The sequence below is a fragment of the Mobula birostris genome, chromosome 1, assembly GCF_030028105.1.
Source record: "Mobula birostris isolate sMobBir1 chromosome 1, sMobBir1.hap1, whole genome shotgun sequence".
NCBI classification, from domain to species: domain Eukaryota; kingdom Metazoa; phylum Chordata; class Chondrichthyes; order Myliobatiformes; family Myliobatidae; genus Mobula; species Mobula birostris.
In genome coordinates, this window is record NC_092370.1 from 89975683 (window position 1) to 89995392 (window position 19710).

At 38.6% G+C, this 19710-nt stretch overlaps 1 protein-coding gene across 1 annotated transcript in view; it reads right to left on the reverse strand.

Moving 5' to 3' along the window:
• Positions 1-19710, reverse strand: part of ralbp1 (ralA binding protein 1) — a 57379-nt gene that overhangs the window by 8628 nt on the left and 29041 nt on the right. Inside the window, exons 5-8 of the mRNA XM_072259006.1 lie at positions 18753-18914; positions 8358-8489; positions 5737-5847; positions 901-1022 (exon numbers count right to left, since the gene is read on the reverse strand). Of these exons, the coding sequence (XP_072115107.1) occupies positions 901-1022; positions 5737-5847; positions 8358-8489; positions 18753-18914 (527 nt within the window). The remainder of the gene's footprint in view (positions 1-900; positions 1023-5736; positions 5848-8357; positions 8490-18752; positions 18915-19710) is intronic.

Genomic DNA, 19710 nt, shown 5'->3' on the forward strand with positions numbered 1-19710 from the left:
TTTGGGTTTGCTGCAAGAAAGGGCAAAGACACAAGAGACTGCCTCCCAATTTATATAAATGACTGGGGTGAACATTTGGCTGCCAAATTTGCTGATTATGTAGGAGAGCAAACTGAAGAAGGCATAAAGAAGCTCCAAAAAACGACATGGATAGTTAAGTGTGGTACGCAACGATTTTGGCAAATGGAGGGTTGTGTGGGAAAATGTGAAAATGCCCATTTTGATAGGAAAGATTACAAAAAAAAACAATTATCTAAATGGCAAAAGAATACAGAGCTCTGAGTTACAGAGTGATCAAGGTGCCCTAGTGTATGTTTCACAAATGGCAGCAAGTGGTTATGAAACCTACCACAATGTCATGGTTTATTGCTTAGGAACTTGTTTAAAGGAGGTTTTGTTTCACTTTTATAGGTACTGGTGAGACCTCATCAGCGATGCTGAGTATCATTTTGGTCTCCTTAGTTAATAAAGGACATAAATGTGTTAGCAGTTCAGAGGTTTGCCACAGTAGTACTTGTAATAGGCAGTTTACCTTATGATGAAAGATTAGACAAATGAAGCTAATATCCTATGGAGTTTCGAAGAATGAAAGGGGACTTGGTTGAAACTCAAGATCCTGAGTCTGACAGGGTGGATGTGGAGAGGGTGCTTTCTCCCATGGGAGAATCTTTTTTCTGAGATTCATGACAATTTGAAACTCTTTTGCGAAGGGCAGTGGAAGCTTGGTCTTTGTAATAATAAGGTAGATTGATTGGAATGCAGACCTGCAGTTACAATCACCTTCACCCTATTAAATAGTGGAGCACCTTTGATGGGCCAAGTTTCTTATTGCCCCAAATTGTAACATTCATATGTACAAGAGTTTAAACAATGTTCTCTGTACTACAGCATTTTACTTACCTCTGAATTTCTGCAATCTCTGCTCTAAGACGTTCAATTTCTTCTTTTTCAGATGCAATCTGTCTTCGTAAAAACTGCTCCATGGCCAGCAATTCTTCCTGTTCGGTCAGGATTTCATTCTCCTTTAAAACAATTCTTCAATGTGAGAATGAAAGCAACTTGAGAATGACAAAAAGGTGACATCAAAGTGGAGAGGGGTAAACTACGTAAGTATCACATATCATGGGGAAGACAGCATGTTTTAATGATTTAAACCAATGGCTATGGAGCACATTACTAATCTGAAACTATATTATCTTCCATTTGTTTTCTTCTTAGTCAATGAATTATGTAGTATAGGACTACAATTATTAGAGATCTCCAGTTCCTTATATAAGTAAAGATTCTCACAGATAAATTTTGATACAACACTTAAGTCCATCCTAACCCTTTCCAGTCATCGTCAATCATATCACTACAAGTGCTGACTTTAACCATCCTCAGCCATAGTACAATACATCTGACAGTCATAAAATGGTCTCTTGTACACTGTAGAAACTAAACATTGTAAAACATCTGTGTTTAATCTGCTGGGATGACCTGAAGCTCCCTGTTGCTTGCTACTTTAATTCTCCATCCCACCCTGACCTGCCTGTGCAACTCTATCCTCAACTTATCAGAGATTCCTTATCTATCCTCCCATTTTCTCTGCAAGTTAAAGGTAATGTCGTTCTCTTTTCCCCACATCCTGAAACATCTTCCACAGATGCTGCCTGACCTGTTAGAGTGGTACTAGCAGTTTCAATTTTTACTTCAGATTTCCTACATTTTTAAAAATTTCTATGCTTAAGATTTTAGCTAGGCACAGTTGGATATAAATGGGCTGGTTTGGAAAAAGTGGGCTTTGGGGGCCAATGTAGCATGTTTCCAAGTCCCTGAAGTCCTGCTAATTATACCAACTTTAGAGACTTAGCTTAAATGCTAAAAACCTCAAACCATCGTAAATACATAAGGAGAGTTTTAAAAAAAAAGTGAATTAGTTGAGGGTGATGGTGAGGAGTTGCAGGTGGTGAAGAGTATGAAACAAACATTGAGGGATAGCAATATTTTAGTTTAAAACTTGGAATTCATGCCTCATTTTGCCCAATGGCATATATCCCAAAAACTGACTTGAGAACAAGGAGATAGACGGTTGCAAAAACAAGTTTGTGAACCCTTTGCAATTACCTGGTTTTCTGCATTAATTACTCATAAAACGTGGTCTGATCTTCATCTAAGTCACAATTACAGACAAAGACGATCTGCCTAAACTAATAACACACAATCACTAATCCAGTGAGAGTGATAGCTCTCGACATCAAAGCAGCATTTGACCGAGCATGGCATCAAGGTGCCCTAACTAAAATGGAGTCAATGGGAATCAGAGGGAAAACCCTCCGCTGGTTGGAATCATACCTGACACAAAAGAAAATGGTTCTGGTGGTTGGAGATCAGTCATTTCATCCTCAGGACATCACTGCAGGAGTTCCTCAGGGAAGTGTCCTAGGACCAAACATCTTCAGCTGCTTCATCAATGACCTTCCTTCCATCATAAGGTCAGAAGTGGGGATGTTCGCAGATGACTGCACAATGCTCTGCACCATTCGTGACTCCTCAGATAGTGCACTAGTTCATACCTAAATGCACTAGGACCTGAGCGATATCCAGGCTTAGTGGCAAGTAACGTTCAAGCCACACAACTGCCAGGCAATGACCATCTCCAACAAGAGAGGCTCTAACCATCATCCATTGACATTCAGTGGCATCACCTTCACTGAATCCCCTACTATCAACATCCTGGGGGTTACCATTGACAGGAAACTGAACTGGTCTAGCCATATAAATACCGTGGCTACCAGAGCAGGTCAAAGGCTAGGAATCCTGTGGCGTGTAACTCACCTTCTGATTCCCCAAAGCCTGTCCACCATCTACAAGGCTCAGGTCAGGAGTGTAATGGAATGCTCACCACTCACCTGGATGAGTGCAGCTCCATCAACTCTCAAGAATTTTGACAACATCCAGTACATGGCAGCTCACTTGATTGGTACCCCTTCCACAAGCATCCAATCCTCCACCATTGACGAACAGTTGTAGCAGTGTCTACTATCTACAAGGTGCACTGCAACAGCGTAACAAAGTTCCTAAGGCAGCACCTTCCAGACCCACAACCACTACCATCTAGAAGAATAGCAGACACCTGGAAACACCACCACTCGGAAATCCACCTCCCCATGCCACTCAGCATCCTGACTTGGAAATCGCCATTCCTTCATTATCGCTGGGTCAAAATCATGGAATTTCCTCCCTAACAGCACTGTAGGTGTACCTACACCTCAGAGACTGCAGCAGTTCAAGGAGGCAACTCATCACCACCTTCTCAAGGGCAACTAGGGATGGGCAATAAATGCTGGCTTAGCTGGCGACACCCACATCCAGTAAATGAATAATTTTTTTAAAAATTGTACATCCTCTTGTCAATATTGAGTACACCATTTAAACAATCACAGTCTAGGTTCAAAAAAGTATGTGAACCTCTGGGGTAATGCCTTCTACAAAAGCTATTTGGAGTTAGGTGTTCCGATCAATGAGATGATATTGGAGGTGTGGGTTGTAGAGGTGCCTTGCCCTATAAAAAAGACACACAAAATCAGGTTTTTGACAGAGCCTGCTTTTCTCAAGAAAGGTCTGTTTATGTGCACCATCCCTCAATCAAAACAACTTTCAGAGGACCTTAGAAGAATTGTAGAGATGCATGAAGCTGGAAATGGCTACAAAACATTTCTAAAGACCCATCAGTCCACAGTAAGAGAAATTGTCCACAAATGGATGTCCTAGAAGTGGGCATCCTGCAAAGATCACACCAAGAGCACAACATGCAATGCTGAAGGAGGTGAAAAAGAAGCCAAGGGTAACAGCAAAAGATTTGGAGGAAAAAGGGCACTGCACACCTACACCTCATCCCAACTGTAAAGTGCGGTGCAAAGAGCTTCCTAGTTTGGGGCTGCTTTGCTGCTTCAGGGACTGGAGTTGAGGGGAAAATGAATTCAAAATTGTATCAAAACATTTTACAGGAGAATATCAGGGTAGAAGTTGGATGATACAACAAGAAGTGATTCAAAACACAAGAGTAAATCAGAAATAGATTGGTTTAAAATTAAGAAAATGTGTGTTTTGGAATGGCTAAGTCAGTTTCCAGACCTTAACCCAATTGAGATGCTGTGGCATGACCTGAAGGCTGTTCATGCAAAATATCCCCGAAATATTGATAAAACTGGAATAGTTTTGTATGGAGGAATGGTCTAAAATTCCTCCTCTCCGTTATGCAAGTCTGATCAGCAGCTACAGGAAACGTTTGGTGGAGGTTATTGCTGCTAAAGGAGGTTCTACCAGTTATTAAGTACAAGGGTTCACATACTTTTTCCAGACTAGACTGTGAATGATTAAACAATGTGTTCAATAACGACAAAAAAGTACAATTTTTTGTGTGTTATTAATTTAGGCAGATTATGTTTGTCTATTTACTGTGACTTAGTTGAAGATCAGACCTCAGGTTATCAGAAAACCAGGTACTTGCAAAGGATTCACAAACCTTTTCTTGTAAATGTAGATAGCTCACCACAGAATTCAAACAATTCAACATCCCTTAGAATTCACAATTAAGGGCAACCAAGATGATTTTCTGCCATAATTTCAACCCTAGCCTATTTTAGACTGCTCAGTTTTAATAACATATTTTCCATGAAACTCAATTCTTTGAAGAATTCAATTCTTCTTAGTGTATTTTTTTTGTATTCTAGCCATCAACTCTAGCCATTTTCCAGTTCTGATCAGTTGGCTGTTTACTAAGCACTGCCAATTAACTTGGACCAAACCTTCTTATCTCACAGTACTCAGAGTCTGACTGCATCACTGCGTGGTACAGAAAGTGTAAGGCACTGGATCACAAGTCCCTACAGAAGATAATAAAACCTGCCCTGGAGGACACTGGAGTCTCCTTCCCCACTATTTGTGATATTTTCTGGGAACATCGTAGACAAAGAGCCCAAAGCATTGCTGAGGATCCCTATCATCCATCCCACCATCTCTTTGACCCACTATCATCAGGAAGGAGGTACAGAAACATCAGGACTGGGACTGCCAAACTGGGTAAGAGCTTCTTCCCTCAGGCTTTGAGACTAATGAATACCCTACCACCACTGAGGTCTCGTCACCAGGACAGCAAGCTGTTTACTATTTACCTGTGGAGCACACTACATGTATATTGAATTATATTTTATTTTATTTACTTATGGTAATATTTTTGTTTTATGTGCTATGTGTGATATATGCTTTGTAGGTGCACCGTGGTCTAGAAAAACATTGTTTTATTTGGTTGTATATATGTACAGTAAGAGGTACAATAAACTTGAACACAAACAAAAGGCAATTTTCTAGAGTGCCTTATGAACTTCGAAGATACGTATGTACAAAGTCTCACACCTATGTTTTGAATCTCCTTATAGTGCTTTGTTTTCTTTCTCCTTCGAAAGGCAGAGTTCTGCATTTCTTCAGCTAAATAGTTACACATTTTGACAGTTTATAACTCCTAGGTCTGCAGATATTTTTCTTATTAACATTTCCAAATTTTGTGTCACGTGCATTCTTCCAATTTGTGCAACTAGGACCCAAGCCAAAATCATTCTGAGTTTCCATCCCCTTTAAAATGAGTTAAAACCTTTGTGAAACTAACCATTAGCTCAGATAATATCTCAAGAACAAAAGGACAAACTGGCATTTTAAGCATTAAGTAGGATTATATCATATTGCAGCTGAGCATACCTGAGCTAGTAGAATATTAATGACCTCCTCTTCATTCTCATTCATTTCTTCTTTAGAAACGTCTTCCTTTGAAAGGCTAGCAATTTCTTGAGCAATCTTTGTTTCACATTCCTATAATTACATAGAAGCAAACAGATAAAATCACTGACATGTTTCGAGTATTTCTATTACGTCAACAATTTCTCCTGTCTAGTAGATGCACTCTTCCGATTTGTATTCCACTTAAGTACTATAATGATTCCACTTTCTCAGGCAAATGATGGATCATGTTTAAGCTGGACGGTCAGTCTTTGTCCCTGGCTAAGGGATTCTTAAACTAGAGGTCAAAATATGAGGAGAGAGGGGACATATCAAAAGGGGTAAGTTTTTCCACACAATGTGTTGGGTATATGAAATGAGCTACCAGGGGAAGCTAGAGGGCATATAATTGCACCATTTAAAAGATATTTGGAGGGGTACATGGATAAGAAAGGTTTAGAGAGATAGAGAATCAAACACAGACAAATAGAATTAGCTTTGATCACTACCTTGATCCAACGTGGGATTTGAAAATAAGAGCAAGAACTTTAAATTGAGCCATTGTTTAAATGGGACCCAGTATAAGTCAGCAAGCACAGGGGTGATGGGTGAATTCAGGCTGATGAGTTTTGGATTAGTCTCTTTATAGGTGATGGAAGATAGTAGATCAGGCAAGAGAGCATTATAGCTGTCAAGCATACAGTTAATAATGACAAGGATTTCAGCAGATGAACTGAGGCCAGATGAACAGAGAAAGGAAAAATATACACTACACATTAAAAATTCTGTTAGGAGTCACTGTAGATTCACTAAATGACATGGATGAGCGTGGTTTTTTTAAATTTAAGAGCCACTAACAATTTTTAGATTCAAAGTGAAAAAAGTGCATCTCTTTTCATTGCCTGTTAATAAATACAGCAGTAAAATTGGAAAACAATTCAAATGAAAGATGTATCAGGCATTTATTGTTTTGAAAGTGAGAGGCAAGGAATAAGTGCTCAATAGGACTCCAACATCTAAAGCTAGGTAAGAACAATTGTTTGAATCCTTACCAAATTAAGGGGGAGACAAGTGCCCAGAATCAAAACTTCCAGAAACAGTGGGAAATATGGGAAGCTTCAACTGGGTGTAAGGGTATAATAAAAAATTGTAACAATTCAACTGAAAATTCCAATGTCCATAAGACCATAAGGCATGGGAACAGAATTAGGCCATTCGGCCCATTGAGTCTGCTCCGCCATTCCATCACGGCTGATCCCAGATCCCACTCAACACCATACACCTGCCTTCTTGCATATCCTTTGATGCCCTGACCAATCAAACTATCAACTTCTGCTTTAAATATACCCACGAACTTGGCCTCCACTACAGTCTGAGGCAGAGCATCCAGATTCACTATTCTCTGCTAAAAAAAATTCGTCCATACCTCTGTTCTAAAAGGTTGCCCCTCAATTTTGAGGCTGTGCCCTCTAGTTCTGGCTACCCCCACCATGGGAAACATCCTCTCCACATCCACCTTATCTAATAAGTTCAACATTCGAGAGTTTCAATGTTTCCTGCTAATAAAAAGTTAGAATATAGTAATCTATTTCTATTGTATCAAATCTAGGATTAAAGTCCGATTTGACAATCAGCTCCATCTGTTAATTTTAAAGGCTGGATGGTTGGGGGAGGTGGCAGTGAATGAGACACAACACAATCTGGAGCAGTTGGATGACAGGTGCAAAAGCAGAATTCTGCTACTACCCTTCCCTGCCAGCTAAAGCATCGGTACCAATAACAGAACTAATGTGGTAAAATTACATATGGAGAAAGAAGAAAAAAGTCAGAGATGACAGAACTCTAATGCCATACAAAATAGTATGCAATTTTATACAGTTATGCCATCTGTTATATTTGCATAAAATTTCTAGTAAAAGTGCTTTAAGCTTACAGGAGAAATAATAGTAGCTGGGATACAAAATTACTGATAGATTATTAGTTAGCAATATAGAAAACTGAAATAATAACTAGAGATATTATGTACATCAAACAGGGAATCTCAATTAATTAAATCATTTGAATAAAAAGTTAGTGGCTGATTATTCTAAAATTTCACCAGTTCAACTAGAAACCTGGAAAGAAAATCTGCCATTTTATTCCGAGTGGCTTTTATGTCGGTGCAGTTCCAGAGCACCCCATTTGATGTAACTGTGAGTAGCATAGCAAGCCGCTTAAGTGTAACAAGTAATCTAGCTTTCAGTTGTGACTCTTTCCACGTTGCAGCAATGCCCACATACACATAATAAAGATCATGTTTGCTTGTTCATAATTTTGAATTTAAAACTCTCTTGAATGTCTTTTTCAATGCACATAGCCTTTTTTTTTAAGTTGTTGCTGGTCTCTCATTAGGGATTGAATTCTAAATTAGAATACTGAAGGAATATTCTTATCAGTAGCATAACCTACATGAAAATGTACAGGAACACCATCTTAAGCTAAAAGCATGAAACCTTCTTACTTAATCTAAAACATTACAAACACAGATGAGGAGAATGCCTTTTAGGTTCTTCTACAACTCTTATGTTGACCTTGCCATAAAGGAAAGATCCACTGAAACTCACCTGCCTTTTAGCTTCACGAAGTTTCCGCTTTAGTGCTGTTAAAATTCGTTGCACTTCCCATAACCTCTCTTCTTTGGATAAGTCCTTTATGCCAGCTTGCAGATCTCTGTGCAAACAATTCAACAGAAATTCCTGGGGGGCGGGGGTGAAAACCGGAAGACAATAAAGCATCCAAGAGATGTAACAGAGATATATAATAAGCAAATGCCCAGTTCCCTTTAAATTTGTTTCCTCTAAATCAGAGGAAACCTGGGGTCCACAAACCCCTTGGTTAATGGTAGGGTTTCATGGTTCAAATGCTTCAACATGGGCTAAACGATGATTACTCAAGTGAAACGAGCATTCTGGCTCATGTATCTTAGTCACTGAAAACCAATCCCACAGGGATGTGGATATCAAAACCAGGGCAATAACCATTTTTTTCCTTGAATTAAAGAGAAATCAAAAAATAAAGTTAAAATAAATTGCCACTCAAAAACAAATCTACATTCAGGAAATTTATGAAAGCAATTCATCTTAAATGCCAATCATTTGTTATACAGCTACATACACACATTGATGTGTGTTGCTTGAATTTCCAGCATCTGCAGAATTCCTCATGTTTACATACACACTGCCTGGTCAAAAGTTGTGATTCCCTTTGGTGGAAAAGACTACAGTGGTGCTGGGAAGTTTGTGAATCCTGTAGAAGTGTATTTTGACATAAATATGATCTAAAATGTGATCAATTCTTCACATAAGTCCTAAAACTAGATAAGAGATCCCAATTAAATAACACAAAAAACATTACACTTGTTCATTTGTTAAATATTGAGAAAAATGATTGCATATTACATGTATTTGTTGGAAAAAGCATAAGGATCATTGCTTTCAGTAACTTGTGTGACCCTTTATACAGTAATGACTCTTTCTGTGGATTGATGAACACTCAGGTCTTTAGAAATGCTTCTTTAGATTTTTCCAGCTCCATGCATCTCTACAATTCTTCTTCTAAGGTCCTCTGAAAGTTGTTTTAATCGAGGCATGATGCACATAAACATAACTTTGAGAAGAACAGGCCCTGTGGATAGCTTTTGTAGAAGGCATTACCCCAGAGGTTCACATACTTTTTCCAACAAATTCATGTAATATTGGGTCATTTTTCTCAATAAATAAATGAACAAATATAATGTTTTGTGTTATTTATTTCACTGTGTTCTCTTTATCTAGTTTTTAAGAGTATGTCAAGAACTCACAGTTTAGGCCATCATCATCATCAGGTGCCGTGCCCAGTTTGAGTTTTGACTGTCATGGCCCACGCACTCCTGTTTCAGGTCAAGTGAATCAATTCATTGGTATTCATTTCCAGTTCTCTGGCTGCTGTCTCCATCATCATTTGTCTTTGTCTTCCTCTTGCTTATGTTACGTACCCCGTAACTCTGTTGCCAAACCAGCAGAAATGGACCACTTAGTTGGAGTCTGGTTAACAGAACCTAATAAAGTTTTATTAAAGAAATGAGCAACACAGTATTCTAATAGTAAGGATATAAATGCAACAGGTTAGCAATGATAAAACACACATGTACACAGAACTAGGATAATAGGAATCAATCAAGCTCTATCGCAGTCTAGGAGTAAAATGATCAGTCTCAAGTGACGCAGAGCTCAGTGCAGCTTAGTACAGTTCGCAGTAATCGCTGTTGTGCCGTTGGAGAGAGAGAGATAATATACAAATCTGATTCAGACAGACCTTTGTTCTTCGCAGTCAGCTTTCGGGTGAACCCTTTATTGTCTTCCGAGGTCACCGACTGTGACCCCTCCGTTCTGGATACGACCATTCTTCCACAGTGAACCCGGCACCCAGGCAAGGGCAGACACACACACCAGGTTCCCGCCGATCGTACCTTTTCACCCTGTGCGTCTATGGTCGGTCCCGCGACCAGACCTCCAAAACTCCCACCAACTTATGGGGGGGGGGGGGGCACACCGCACTTCCAGGGTCTTGTTATCTCGTGGTGTGTCTTGCCTTAGCGAACCTGTTCCTTTTATCCCCCTGCTGGGGTATCGCCTGTCCATCAAACTTTAAACAGTTCAGGTTCAAAGCAACCGGTCTGACAATACTCAGAACTGTGTCTCTTTTTGTTAATCTCTCTCGTCTCTCACTAACATTTCTGAATGTTTCCCCATTGTCTCTCTTATCTCTCTCATCGGCATCAATCTTCTGATAACTTTGTCTTTTGTCACACTTTCTTCCCTTTAATCACTCCCATAATTATTGTGCATTCTAACTCCTCTTTCCTAATCACATATCCAATGAAGTTACGTTGCCTTTTCATGATCTCATACATTATTTCTCTTTTTGTGTTTGCTCTGTTCATGACATCCTCGTTAGATATTCATTTCGTCAATGATATTCTTTGCATCCTCCTCAAAAACCACATCTCTGCTGCTTTAATTCATTTCCTCATGTTACTAGATATTGTCCAACATTCTGAGCCATATAACATAACTGGATAAACGTAACATTTCAGTACTCTGAGGCGGGTTGTCATGCCTAGTTTAGTATTGGTCAGTATACTCTTCATTCTCGTAAAGGTGTCTTTTGCCATCCCTATTCTTCTTTTGATGTCCACATCGCACCTGCCATCTGATCTCACGCGGCTTTTGCTAAGCAGCAAAAGTTCTGTACTTGTTTTATGTCTTTCCCGTTTATTCTCAGCCTGCAGATAGGATTCTCCTTCTTTTTGGATATCACTATACATTGTCTTTTTGTTATTGATAGATAGACCCATTTTTGCACTTTCTTCAACAACTATATCAATTAAGTTTTGTAGTGCTTCCTCCGTACAGTGTCATCTGCATATCTGAAATTATTGATGCTTTCACCGCCAACTTTGATTCCCAAGATGCCTCTTATTTTTTGTAATACTGTTTCACTGTACACATTAAATAAATCAGAGGAGAAAACACACTCTTGTCTAACGCCTCTCGATTTTCGTAAACTGACTCACTTCTCCATCTATTCTTACAGCGGCAGTTTGTTCCCAGTACAGATTTCTGATTAGGTGGAGGTCTTTCGAATCTAGATCTAGAGTTTTCTGTAATATTTCAAACAACTTATTGCGCTTCACTTTATCAAATGCTTTTGTGTAATCAATAAAACAAATAAATCTTTTTGCACTTGAGTAACTCGTTCTGATAGTATCCTTAACATCAATATTGCGTTTCGTGTACCTTTGTCTTTCAGAAAACCACATTGTTCTTTACCTATTCCAGCTTGTATCTTACTTTTAGCTCTTTGTCATCAAAATTCTGAGAAGTATTTTGGTGATATAACTCATTAAACTTATGGTCCTATGTAATTCACATTCTATTGCTCCAGGTTTCTTAGGAAGAGTGATAAATACTGGTTTTTTCATCTCTTCTGGTATTATTCCAGTCTCATAAATATCATTGATTAAATCAGTAAGTTTTTCAATTCCATAATCTTCAAGGGCGATAATTTGTTCTATTACTAATTCATCAGGACCGACTGCCCTTCCTTTCTTCATCTTATTTATTGCATTACGAACTTCAGATTTTAAAATACTTGGACCTTCAATATTTTTCTTAATTTCTGGTTTCTCGCCTCAATCGTCTTCAAACAATTCCTGAATATACTCAGTCCATCTGTTCATAAACTCATCTTTTTCCATGATAATGGTACCTTCCTTTGCTTTCAAACATCCACCTGAGGAACAGAGGAGCTTTTTACCAGTGATATTCTTGATTTGTTGATGTAACCTTTTTGGATCAGTCATAGGGATTCTTTCTACTTGCTCACATTCCTGGTTTAACCATTCTTCTTTGACTTTTTGACATAAGCTTTTAACTTTTTTATCTAAGGACTTACATTCTATAGGATTTGCTTTCTTCCATCTCCTTTAGGAGAAGATGGTGGCGCGATGGCAGGGCCTCTCTGGTGAATGAATGATATCTGTAATCTGTCAAGTAGGGGACCGTGCACAATTCTGATTTGATGAAGACGGACGTGAGAGTACGGAGGAACATCTGGAAAACTTCTGAAATGCCCGCTACTGTGTGGTTAACCGGAATCTCCGGAGCAGAAGGCCCCGAATCCTCGGCTTTGTGTGCTTCAGCGGCTGGGGCGAGGTCAAAGGCGCTCGGCAGAGGATGGCGCTCGGGAGGCTGTATCGGTGGGGCTGGTCGGAGGCTCGAAGTTTTCGGACAGACAGACTCAGTGTCGGCTGCTTCCAAGGCATCAGCAAGTTGATGGTGCCTGGAGGTTTATCACAGGGAATTTCTCCCTTTTGCCGCCTGCTATCGGGAACTCGGGAGTCGATCGGCTCGGGGACTTTGAGACTATTTTTACCGTGCCCATGGTTTGTTCTTCATCAAATTATGGTATTGCTTTGCACTGCTGTAACTATATAATTATGTGGTTCTGTCAGTGTTGGTCTTTGGTCTGTCCTGTTTTCTGTGATATCACTCCGGAGAAACACTGTATCATTTCTTAATGCATGTATGCATTTCTAAATGACAATAAAAGAGGACTGAGTGTTCTCATAATCTAATCTAATCCTTTCTTCCATTAGATTTTTGATTTCATCTGTCATCCATTTATTTTTTATGCTTTTTCTCTTTTTTAGGAATCAGTGACTTTGCTGATTCTACCAAGGTATCTTTTAGAGAGTTAAATTTCATTTCTACATGATTGCTATCATCTTCAACAGATTATATTTCTAGACTTTGAAATCCATTCCTTACTTCAATTGTAAATTTTTGTCTTAAGTTTTCTTCTTTAATTAATTGTAAGTAGTCAAGGGATTGTTCAGGTCTTTGCTCCTTTAGTTTTTTTAAGTTTTACTTTTACATGACATACTACTGGGTTATGGTCACTATTACAGTCTGCACCTGGATATGTTTTGCATTGAGTCACTGAGTTTCTAAATCTTTGGTTTATACTAATAAAGTCAATTTGATTTCTAGTGTTATCACCTGGACTTTTCCAGGTCCACAAGTGCCTTGGATGGTTTTTAAAGTAAATATTCATAATGACCTGATTATTCATCTTGCACCATTCTACCCATTTATCACCTCTTCCATTTCTTTCCCCTAGTCCAAATTTTCCTATGGTATTTCCATCAGCCCCTTGTCCTACTTTAGCATTTAGATCTCTCATGACAATAACAATATCTTGAGATTTGCATCCATTCTTTGCTTGTTCAAGCTGTTCATAGAATTTATCTATATCCTCATTTGTTCTATCTGTTGTTGGTGCATATACCTGTATAATTGCTAAATGAAATGGTTGTCCTCTGAATCTAAGAAGGAGCACTCTTTCTGATATTGCCCAATGTCCTAAAGCACTTTTTGCCATGTTTTCATCCATAAGAATTCCTACTCCATTAGTATGGGATGTTCCACAAGAATAAATTAGTATTTTATTTCTATACTGACATGTTCTAGCACCTATCCCACGAACTTCGCTAATTCCCATGATGTTAATCTTTAGTCTTTCCATTTCATTTATCACATTGTCCAATCTTCCTGCTTGATATAGGGTTCTTACATTCCAAGTGGCAATAATTTTCTTTTGTGTTACTTGAATTTTATGAGCAGTAGCTTGATGACGGTTGGGAATTCCCTGCTGACCACAATCAACCCCACCGAGCGAAGCATCTTCAGAATTGTCTTGAAGATCCTCTTGAAGCTGTTGTTGTGTGATACATTTTGTGAGTTTGACCATGGCTTTCTTAGCAAATAGATTCTAGGAAACCTAGTATCTAGCAACAGTGCTTTGCTATTGCCTACCGTTGGGTGAACTAAAGAAATCGCCATTTCTCTTCCCAAATGTTCATCCACCTGTACTAGCCGTTGACAATTGAGGTCCTAGCTCATCCGGCTTCTCCGTCATAAGTTCAGTTACTGAACCTGCCAGATCTGCCATTGGCCTTCGCTCGTATCTTGAGCAGGAACCCTGGTAGGTGCTACCATTCCGGGTCAAAGTGGCCCTGGGAACAATGAATGACCAAGGGGTAACTCCACTTTCCCCAAAGCTCTGAAAGTCCCCAATCAGAGCCTCATCCCCTGTTGCAGTTTAGAGTCATGCCCAGGACCAGTTCAGGCCATACTTATGCCTAATTAGAGAGAATTCTAGAGTTCACAAACTTTCTATCACCACTGTGATACTCAATGAATTTTTTAAAATATTCTGATCTCTTTCCCTCAAGATACTGGCTCCCATACCTCTGCCCAATTCAATCTTAAGCTGAACATTGGAAAATTCAGCAATGCTACTTTCTGGATTCTTAACTTCAACAATAAAGCTATAGGGTGCCTAGGGAAAGTATTCACATTTTCATACTTTATCGTTTTACAGCACTGAATCACAGTGGATTTAATTTGGCTTTTTTTGGACACTGATCAACAGAAAAAGACTTTTGTGTCAAAGTGAAAACAGATCTCAACAAAGTGATCTAAATTAGTTACAAATATAAAACACAAAATTGATTGCGTAAGTATTCGCCACTTTTAATATGGCACACCAAATCATCACTGGTGCAGCCAGCTGGTTTCAGAAGTCACATAATTAGTTAAATGGAGATCTGTTTTTGGAGACTTGTGTGTGGTCAAGGTGTTTCAATTGATTATAATAAATTTGATTGTAATAAAAATAAACCTGTATCTGAAAGGCCCACCTGCTGGTGAGTCAGTACCCTGGCAAAAACTACACCATGAAAACAAATGGACACTCCAAGCAACTCTGCAAAAAGATTATTGAAAAGCACAAGTCAGGAGATGGATACAAGAAAATTTCCAAGTCACTGAATATCCCTTCGAGTGCAGTTAAGTCAATCATCAAGAAATTGAAAAAAAAATGGCACAGCTGTAAATCTACCTACAGCAGGCCATCCTCAAAAACTGAGTAAGTATGCAAGAAGGGGACTAGTGAAGGAGGCAACCAAGAGACCTATGACAACTCTGGAGGAGTTTTAAGCTTCAGTGGCTGCGATGAGAGAGACTATGCATACAACAACTGTTGACTAGGTGCTTTACCAGTCATAGCTTTATGGGAGAGTGACAAAGAGAAAGCCACTGTTAGAAAAAACCTCACATGAAACTCAGCTAGTGTTTGCCAGAAGGCATGTGGGAGACTCTGAAGTTAGCTTCACTGCAACAGGCCCTGCCTAGAAGGCTTGTGAAGGTAGAGGGTAAAATCAATGTAGTAAAGTATAGGGGAATCCTGGAGGGAAAGCTGATGCGGTCTGCAAGAGAACTACAACTTGGGAGAAGGTATGTTTTCCAGCAAGACAATGACCCCAAGCATAAGGCCACAGCTACACAGGAAACTCTTAAAATCAGCAAAGTTAATGTTCTAGAGTGGCCAAGTCTGAGTCCAGACCCCAACCCAATTGAGAATTTGTGGCTGGACTTGAAAGGGGGTGTTCACTCACAATCCCATGCAATTTGAGAGATTTGAGCAGTTTTGTAAAGAATGGGGAAATGTTGCCGTGTCCAGATGTGCAAAGCTGATAGAGACCTATCCACACAGACTCAAGACTGTAATTGCTGCCAAAGGTGTATCTACTAAATACTGACTTGAAGGGGGTGAGTAATTATGCAATCAATTATTTTGTGTTTAACAATTGTAATTAATTTAGACCAATTTGTAGAAATTTGTTCAGGTTTAACGAGTTTTTTTTATTGATTAGTGTCAAAAAAGACAGATTAAATCCACTGTGATTCAATGTTGTAAAACAATAAAACATGAAAACTTCCAAGGGGAGTGAATATTTTTTATAGGCACTGTATATCTAGTAAGTAGAGAAACTGGAGTATGCACTTCCTTAGTTCAAGTCAAATTTATTGTCATTCAATTGTATACATGTATACCACCAAATGAAACAAAATTCCTCCCAAACAAGGTGCATAAAACAATAAATAACTCACACAATATATCAAGTAATATCACAACGAATTAATTAATAATATTAACAGATAAAATATATTCCAGAAGATGAACATTTAGCACAAGGTGCATTATGACGCAAGTTAAAAGGAAAGCAGTACAACGCTACAGTCGCTTCATACATGATGAAACCATGGCAGTGGCAAGAGGTGCAGTAGTCTCACAGCCTGGGGAAAGAAGCTGTTTCCCATCCTAACAGTCCTTGTCCTAAACTCTATAAACCCAGAACTTAAAAGAAAGCAAGAAATATAATGGGAACAAAATGAAAAAGGGAAATAAGATCGTCACTAAGCCCAACTAGTGACAGTCACCAAAATGTTTTGCTGAAATTGACTGCTTGGCACATTTGCAGTACAAACAGGATTAGCAAAGCAGAAACAAAGAATCCTGCCTATTATTTCAGAATCAAAATCAGATTTATCATCAATGATGTATGCTGTTAAATTTGATGTTTTGCAGGAGCAGTACAGTTTAAGACATAAAAAAGTTACAATAAATAGAGCAAAAACAGAGTAGTGAGGTAGTGTTCATGAGTTTGTGGACCCTTACTGAATATAACAATAAAAGTTGATTTTGCAACTGAGAGCAACATGTTGAAACTTCACACTGCACCATTTATATTATCATTGCTTATTGCAGGCAACCAATTACATTGGGTGCACAAAGTTTACCACTTATCATTACCAAAGCAATTAATAACAAAAGCAGCACTTATGCCTTTTAAGTACACTAACTATTGTATTGTAGCAATGCGGGCAGCAGTGGAAAGGATGTGCAGCTTCAAGTTCCTGGGTGTCAACATCTCTGAATGTCTATCCTGGGAACAACATATTGGTGCAATTATGAAGAAAACATACCAGCAGCTATACTTTATTAAGAGTTTGAGGAGATTTATTATGTCACCAAAGAATTATGTCACTAGTGAATTTTTTACAGATGTACTGCGGAGAGCATTCTGACTGGTTCCATCACCATCTGGAGGTGTCAATGCACATGACTGGAAAAAGCTACAGGGCGTGGTAAACTCAGCCAGCTCCAACATGGGCACTTGGCTCCCTACCATCAAGGACATTTTCGATAGGCAGTGCTTCAAGAAGGCAGCATCCATCATTAAGAACCCTCACCATCCAGCAGGACACACCCTCTTCTCATTACCACCATCAGGAAGGAAGTACAAGAGTCTGAAGACATATTTCAGGGACAGCTCCTTCCCCTCTGCCATCAGATTTCTGAATGGTCCATGAACACTACCTTACTATTTTGCTACCTTTATGCACTATATATATAGTAACTACAATGTATTACTCTGTACTGTCACAAAAAAAACTAATTTCACAACACGTCAGTGATAATAAATCTGATTCGGATTTCGGTATTTCAGATAGTTTGAGCAGCTTAAGTTATCTTTGCTGATCTGTAATTTTATTAATCTGAATGTATGTAAATTGTCATAGTCATACTTTATTGATCCCGGGGGAAACTGGTTTTCATTACAGTTGCACCATAAATAATTAAATAGTAATGAAACCATAAATAGTTAAATAGTAATATATAAATTAGGCCAGGAAATAAGTCCAGGACCAGCCTATTGGCTCAGGGTGTCTGACCCTCCAAGGGAGCAGTTGTAAAGTTTGATGGTCACAGGCAGGAATGACTTCCTATGACGCTCTGTATTGCATCTCGGTGGAATGAGTCTCTGGCTGAATGTACTCCTGTGCCCAACCAGTACATTATGTAGTGGATGGAAGACATTGTCCAAGATGGCATGCAACTTGGACAGCATCCTCTTTTCAGACACCACCGTCAGAGAGTCCAGTTCCATCACCACAGCATCACTGGCCTTACGAATGAATTATGACTGTTTTATAGGCAGGTAGCCCTCAAGTCATCCTAGTTTCTCTATAACTTCCATGAGCCCTTCCTACCAGCTGATCTGCTGCTGTGTTGTACAACTTTGCTCTGGTATTTACTGTATTAATTTCACTACTTCCTTTGGTAGATAGATTATTTAAATAATATGCACCTGCTTTAATCTGAAAGAACTATATAAAACTATGTTCCAACTGCAATCTCAAAATACTGATTTGGAACTCCCACAATATTTTTCTCCTTATTCAGAAAACATTGAAGTCCAATTCAGCAATTTCCACTGCACTGGCACAGATCAACACAGATTTCCACCAACCCTAGGAACATTTTCACTTTTAATTCCTTATTCCAAAATATGCTAAGTACTGTAATAAATATTTTGATGTCATTTCGGAATGCATCACTTATAACAAATTAAATAAAATTCCTAAAATTCCAAAATACTAAGCAGAGAATTTAAGTAAATGTTAAGTATTTTAATGGAGAAGAACATTGTTTTAAACAGGTAAACTTTAATTCAACTTTCATGTGACTTTTGATTGTCTATTCAGTTCATATAATGATCTCAAACGTACCTGCCGCCGAATTTCTTCCTTAATGCTTTCCTGTGTCTCAGGTAAAACTGGCATTGTTGCCACATTAGACCAACGGAGTGGTTTCACAACTGGTTTTAGCTCTATTTCTCCAAATAGCTCTTTTACATGAGTGAAAAACAGGTACAATACACGATTGCTGATCTAGAAAAATATGACAGAAATCAGTACATATTCCCAACATGCTTTAGGCATTTATAATTCCTAACTTTCTCTATGCCCGATGATAAAGTCTTCCTCTTAGATATAGCCCCACAATCATACGTTATTCTTGGATAACTTGGCAAATGGATATCCTTACATTAGTATCTAAAGGAAAACCAATAGTACTCATCTACAGAAAAAGCACAAGGGACGTTGTTGTCAACTGTGATTACTATAACATCTGACTAAAAAGGTCTTGATACTGGGTAACATTATCAAAAACTATTTGATATCTCTTCTGAGAAAATGAATTTTAAAGAACTTTCCTTCCACAATGAAAGATAATCAAGTATTTTAATTTGTGCACTTTATCACTAGCATGTCACTTGAAAGGTACATTTGATAAATATTTCACCCATCAGAAGTAATTCTGTACTGTCCTCCTAGGAATGAAGTTTATCGCTGTAAGCAACGAGGAAAATAAATTTATGTGAGTCCTCCATAACATCCCTGGACTAACTCCAAAACCAGAAGTTGATACAGACATACAAGCTTGGGAGTGTTCAGATAGGATAAATAGACAACCAGGGTATGAAGGAACTGGAAATAACATATGGAGAGAAAAACACAAGCAGATGACACAGAATGAAAATAATAAGCAAAGAACCAAAAGGAAAACAAGATTTCTTTTTTTATACATAACAAATTAGTGTCTGGAATATAATGCCAAGGGGGACAAGTGAAGCACAAAATTTGCAAGACCACAATGGAGGGACTATTGAAGATTTCAACTACA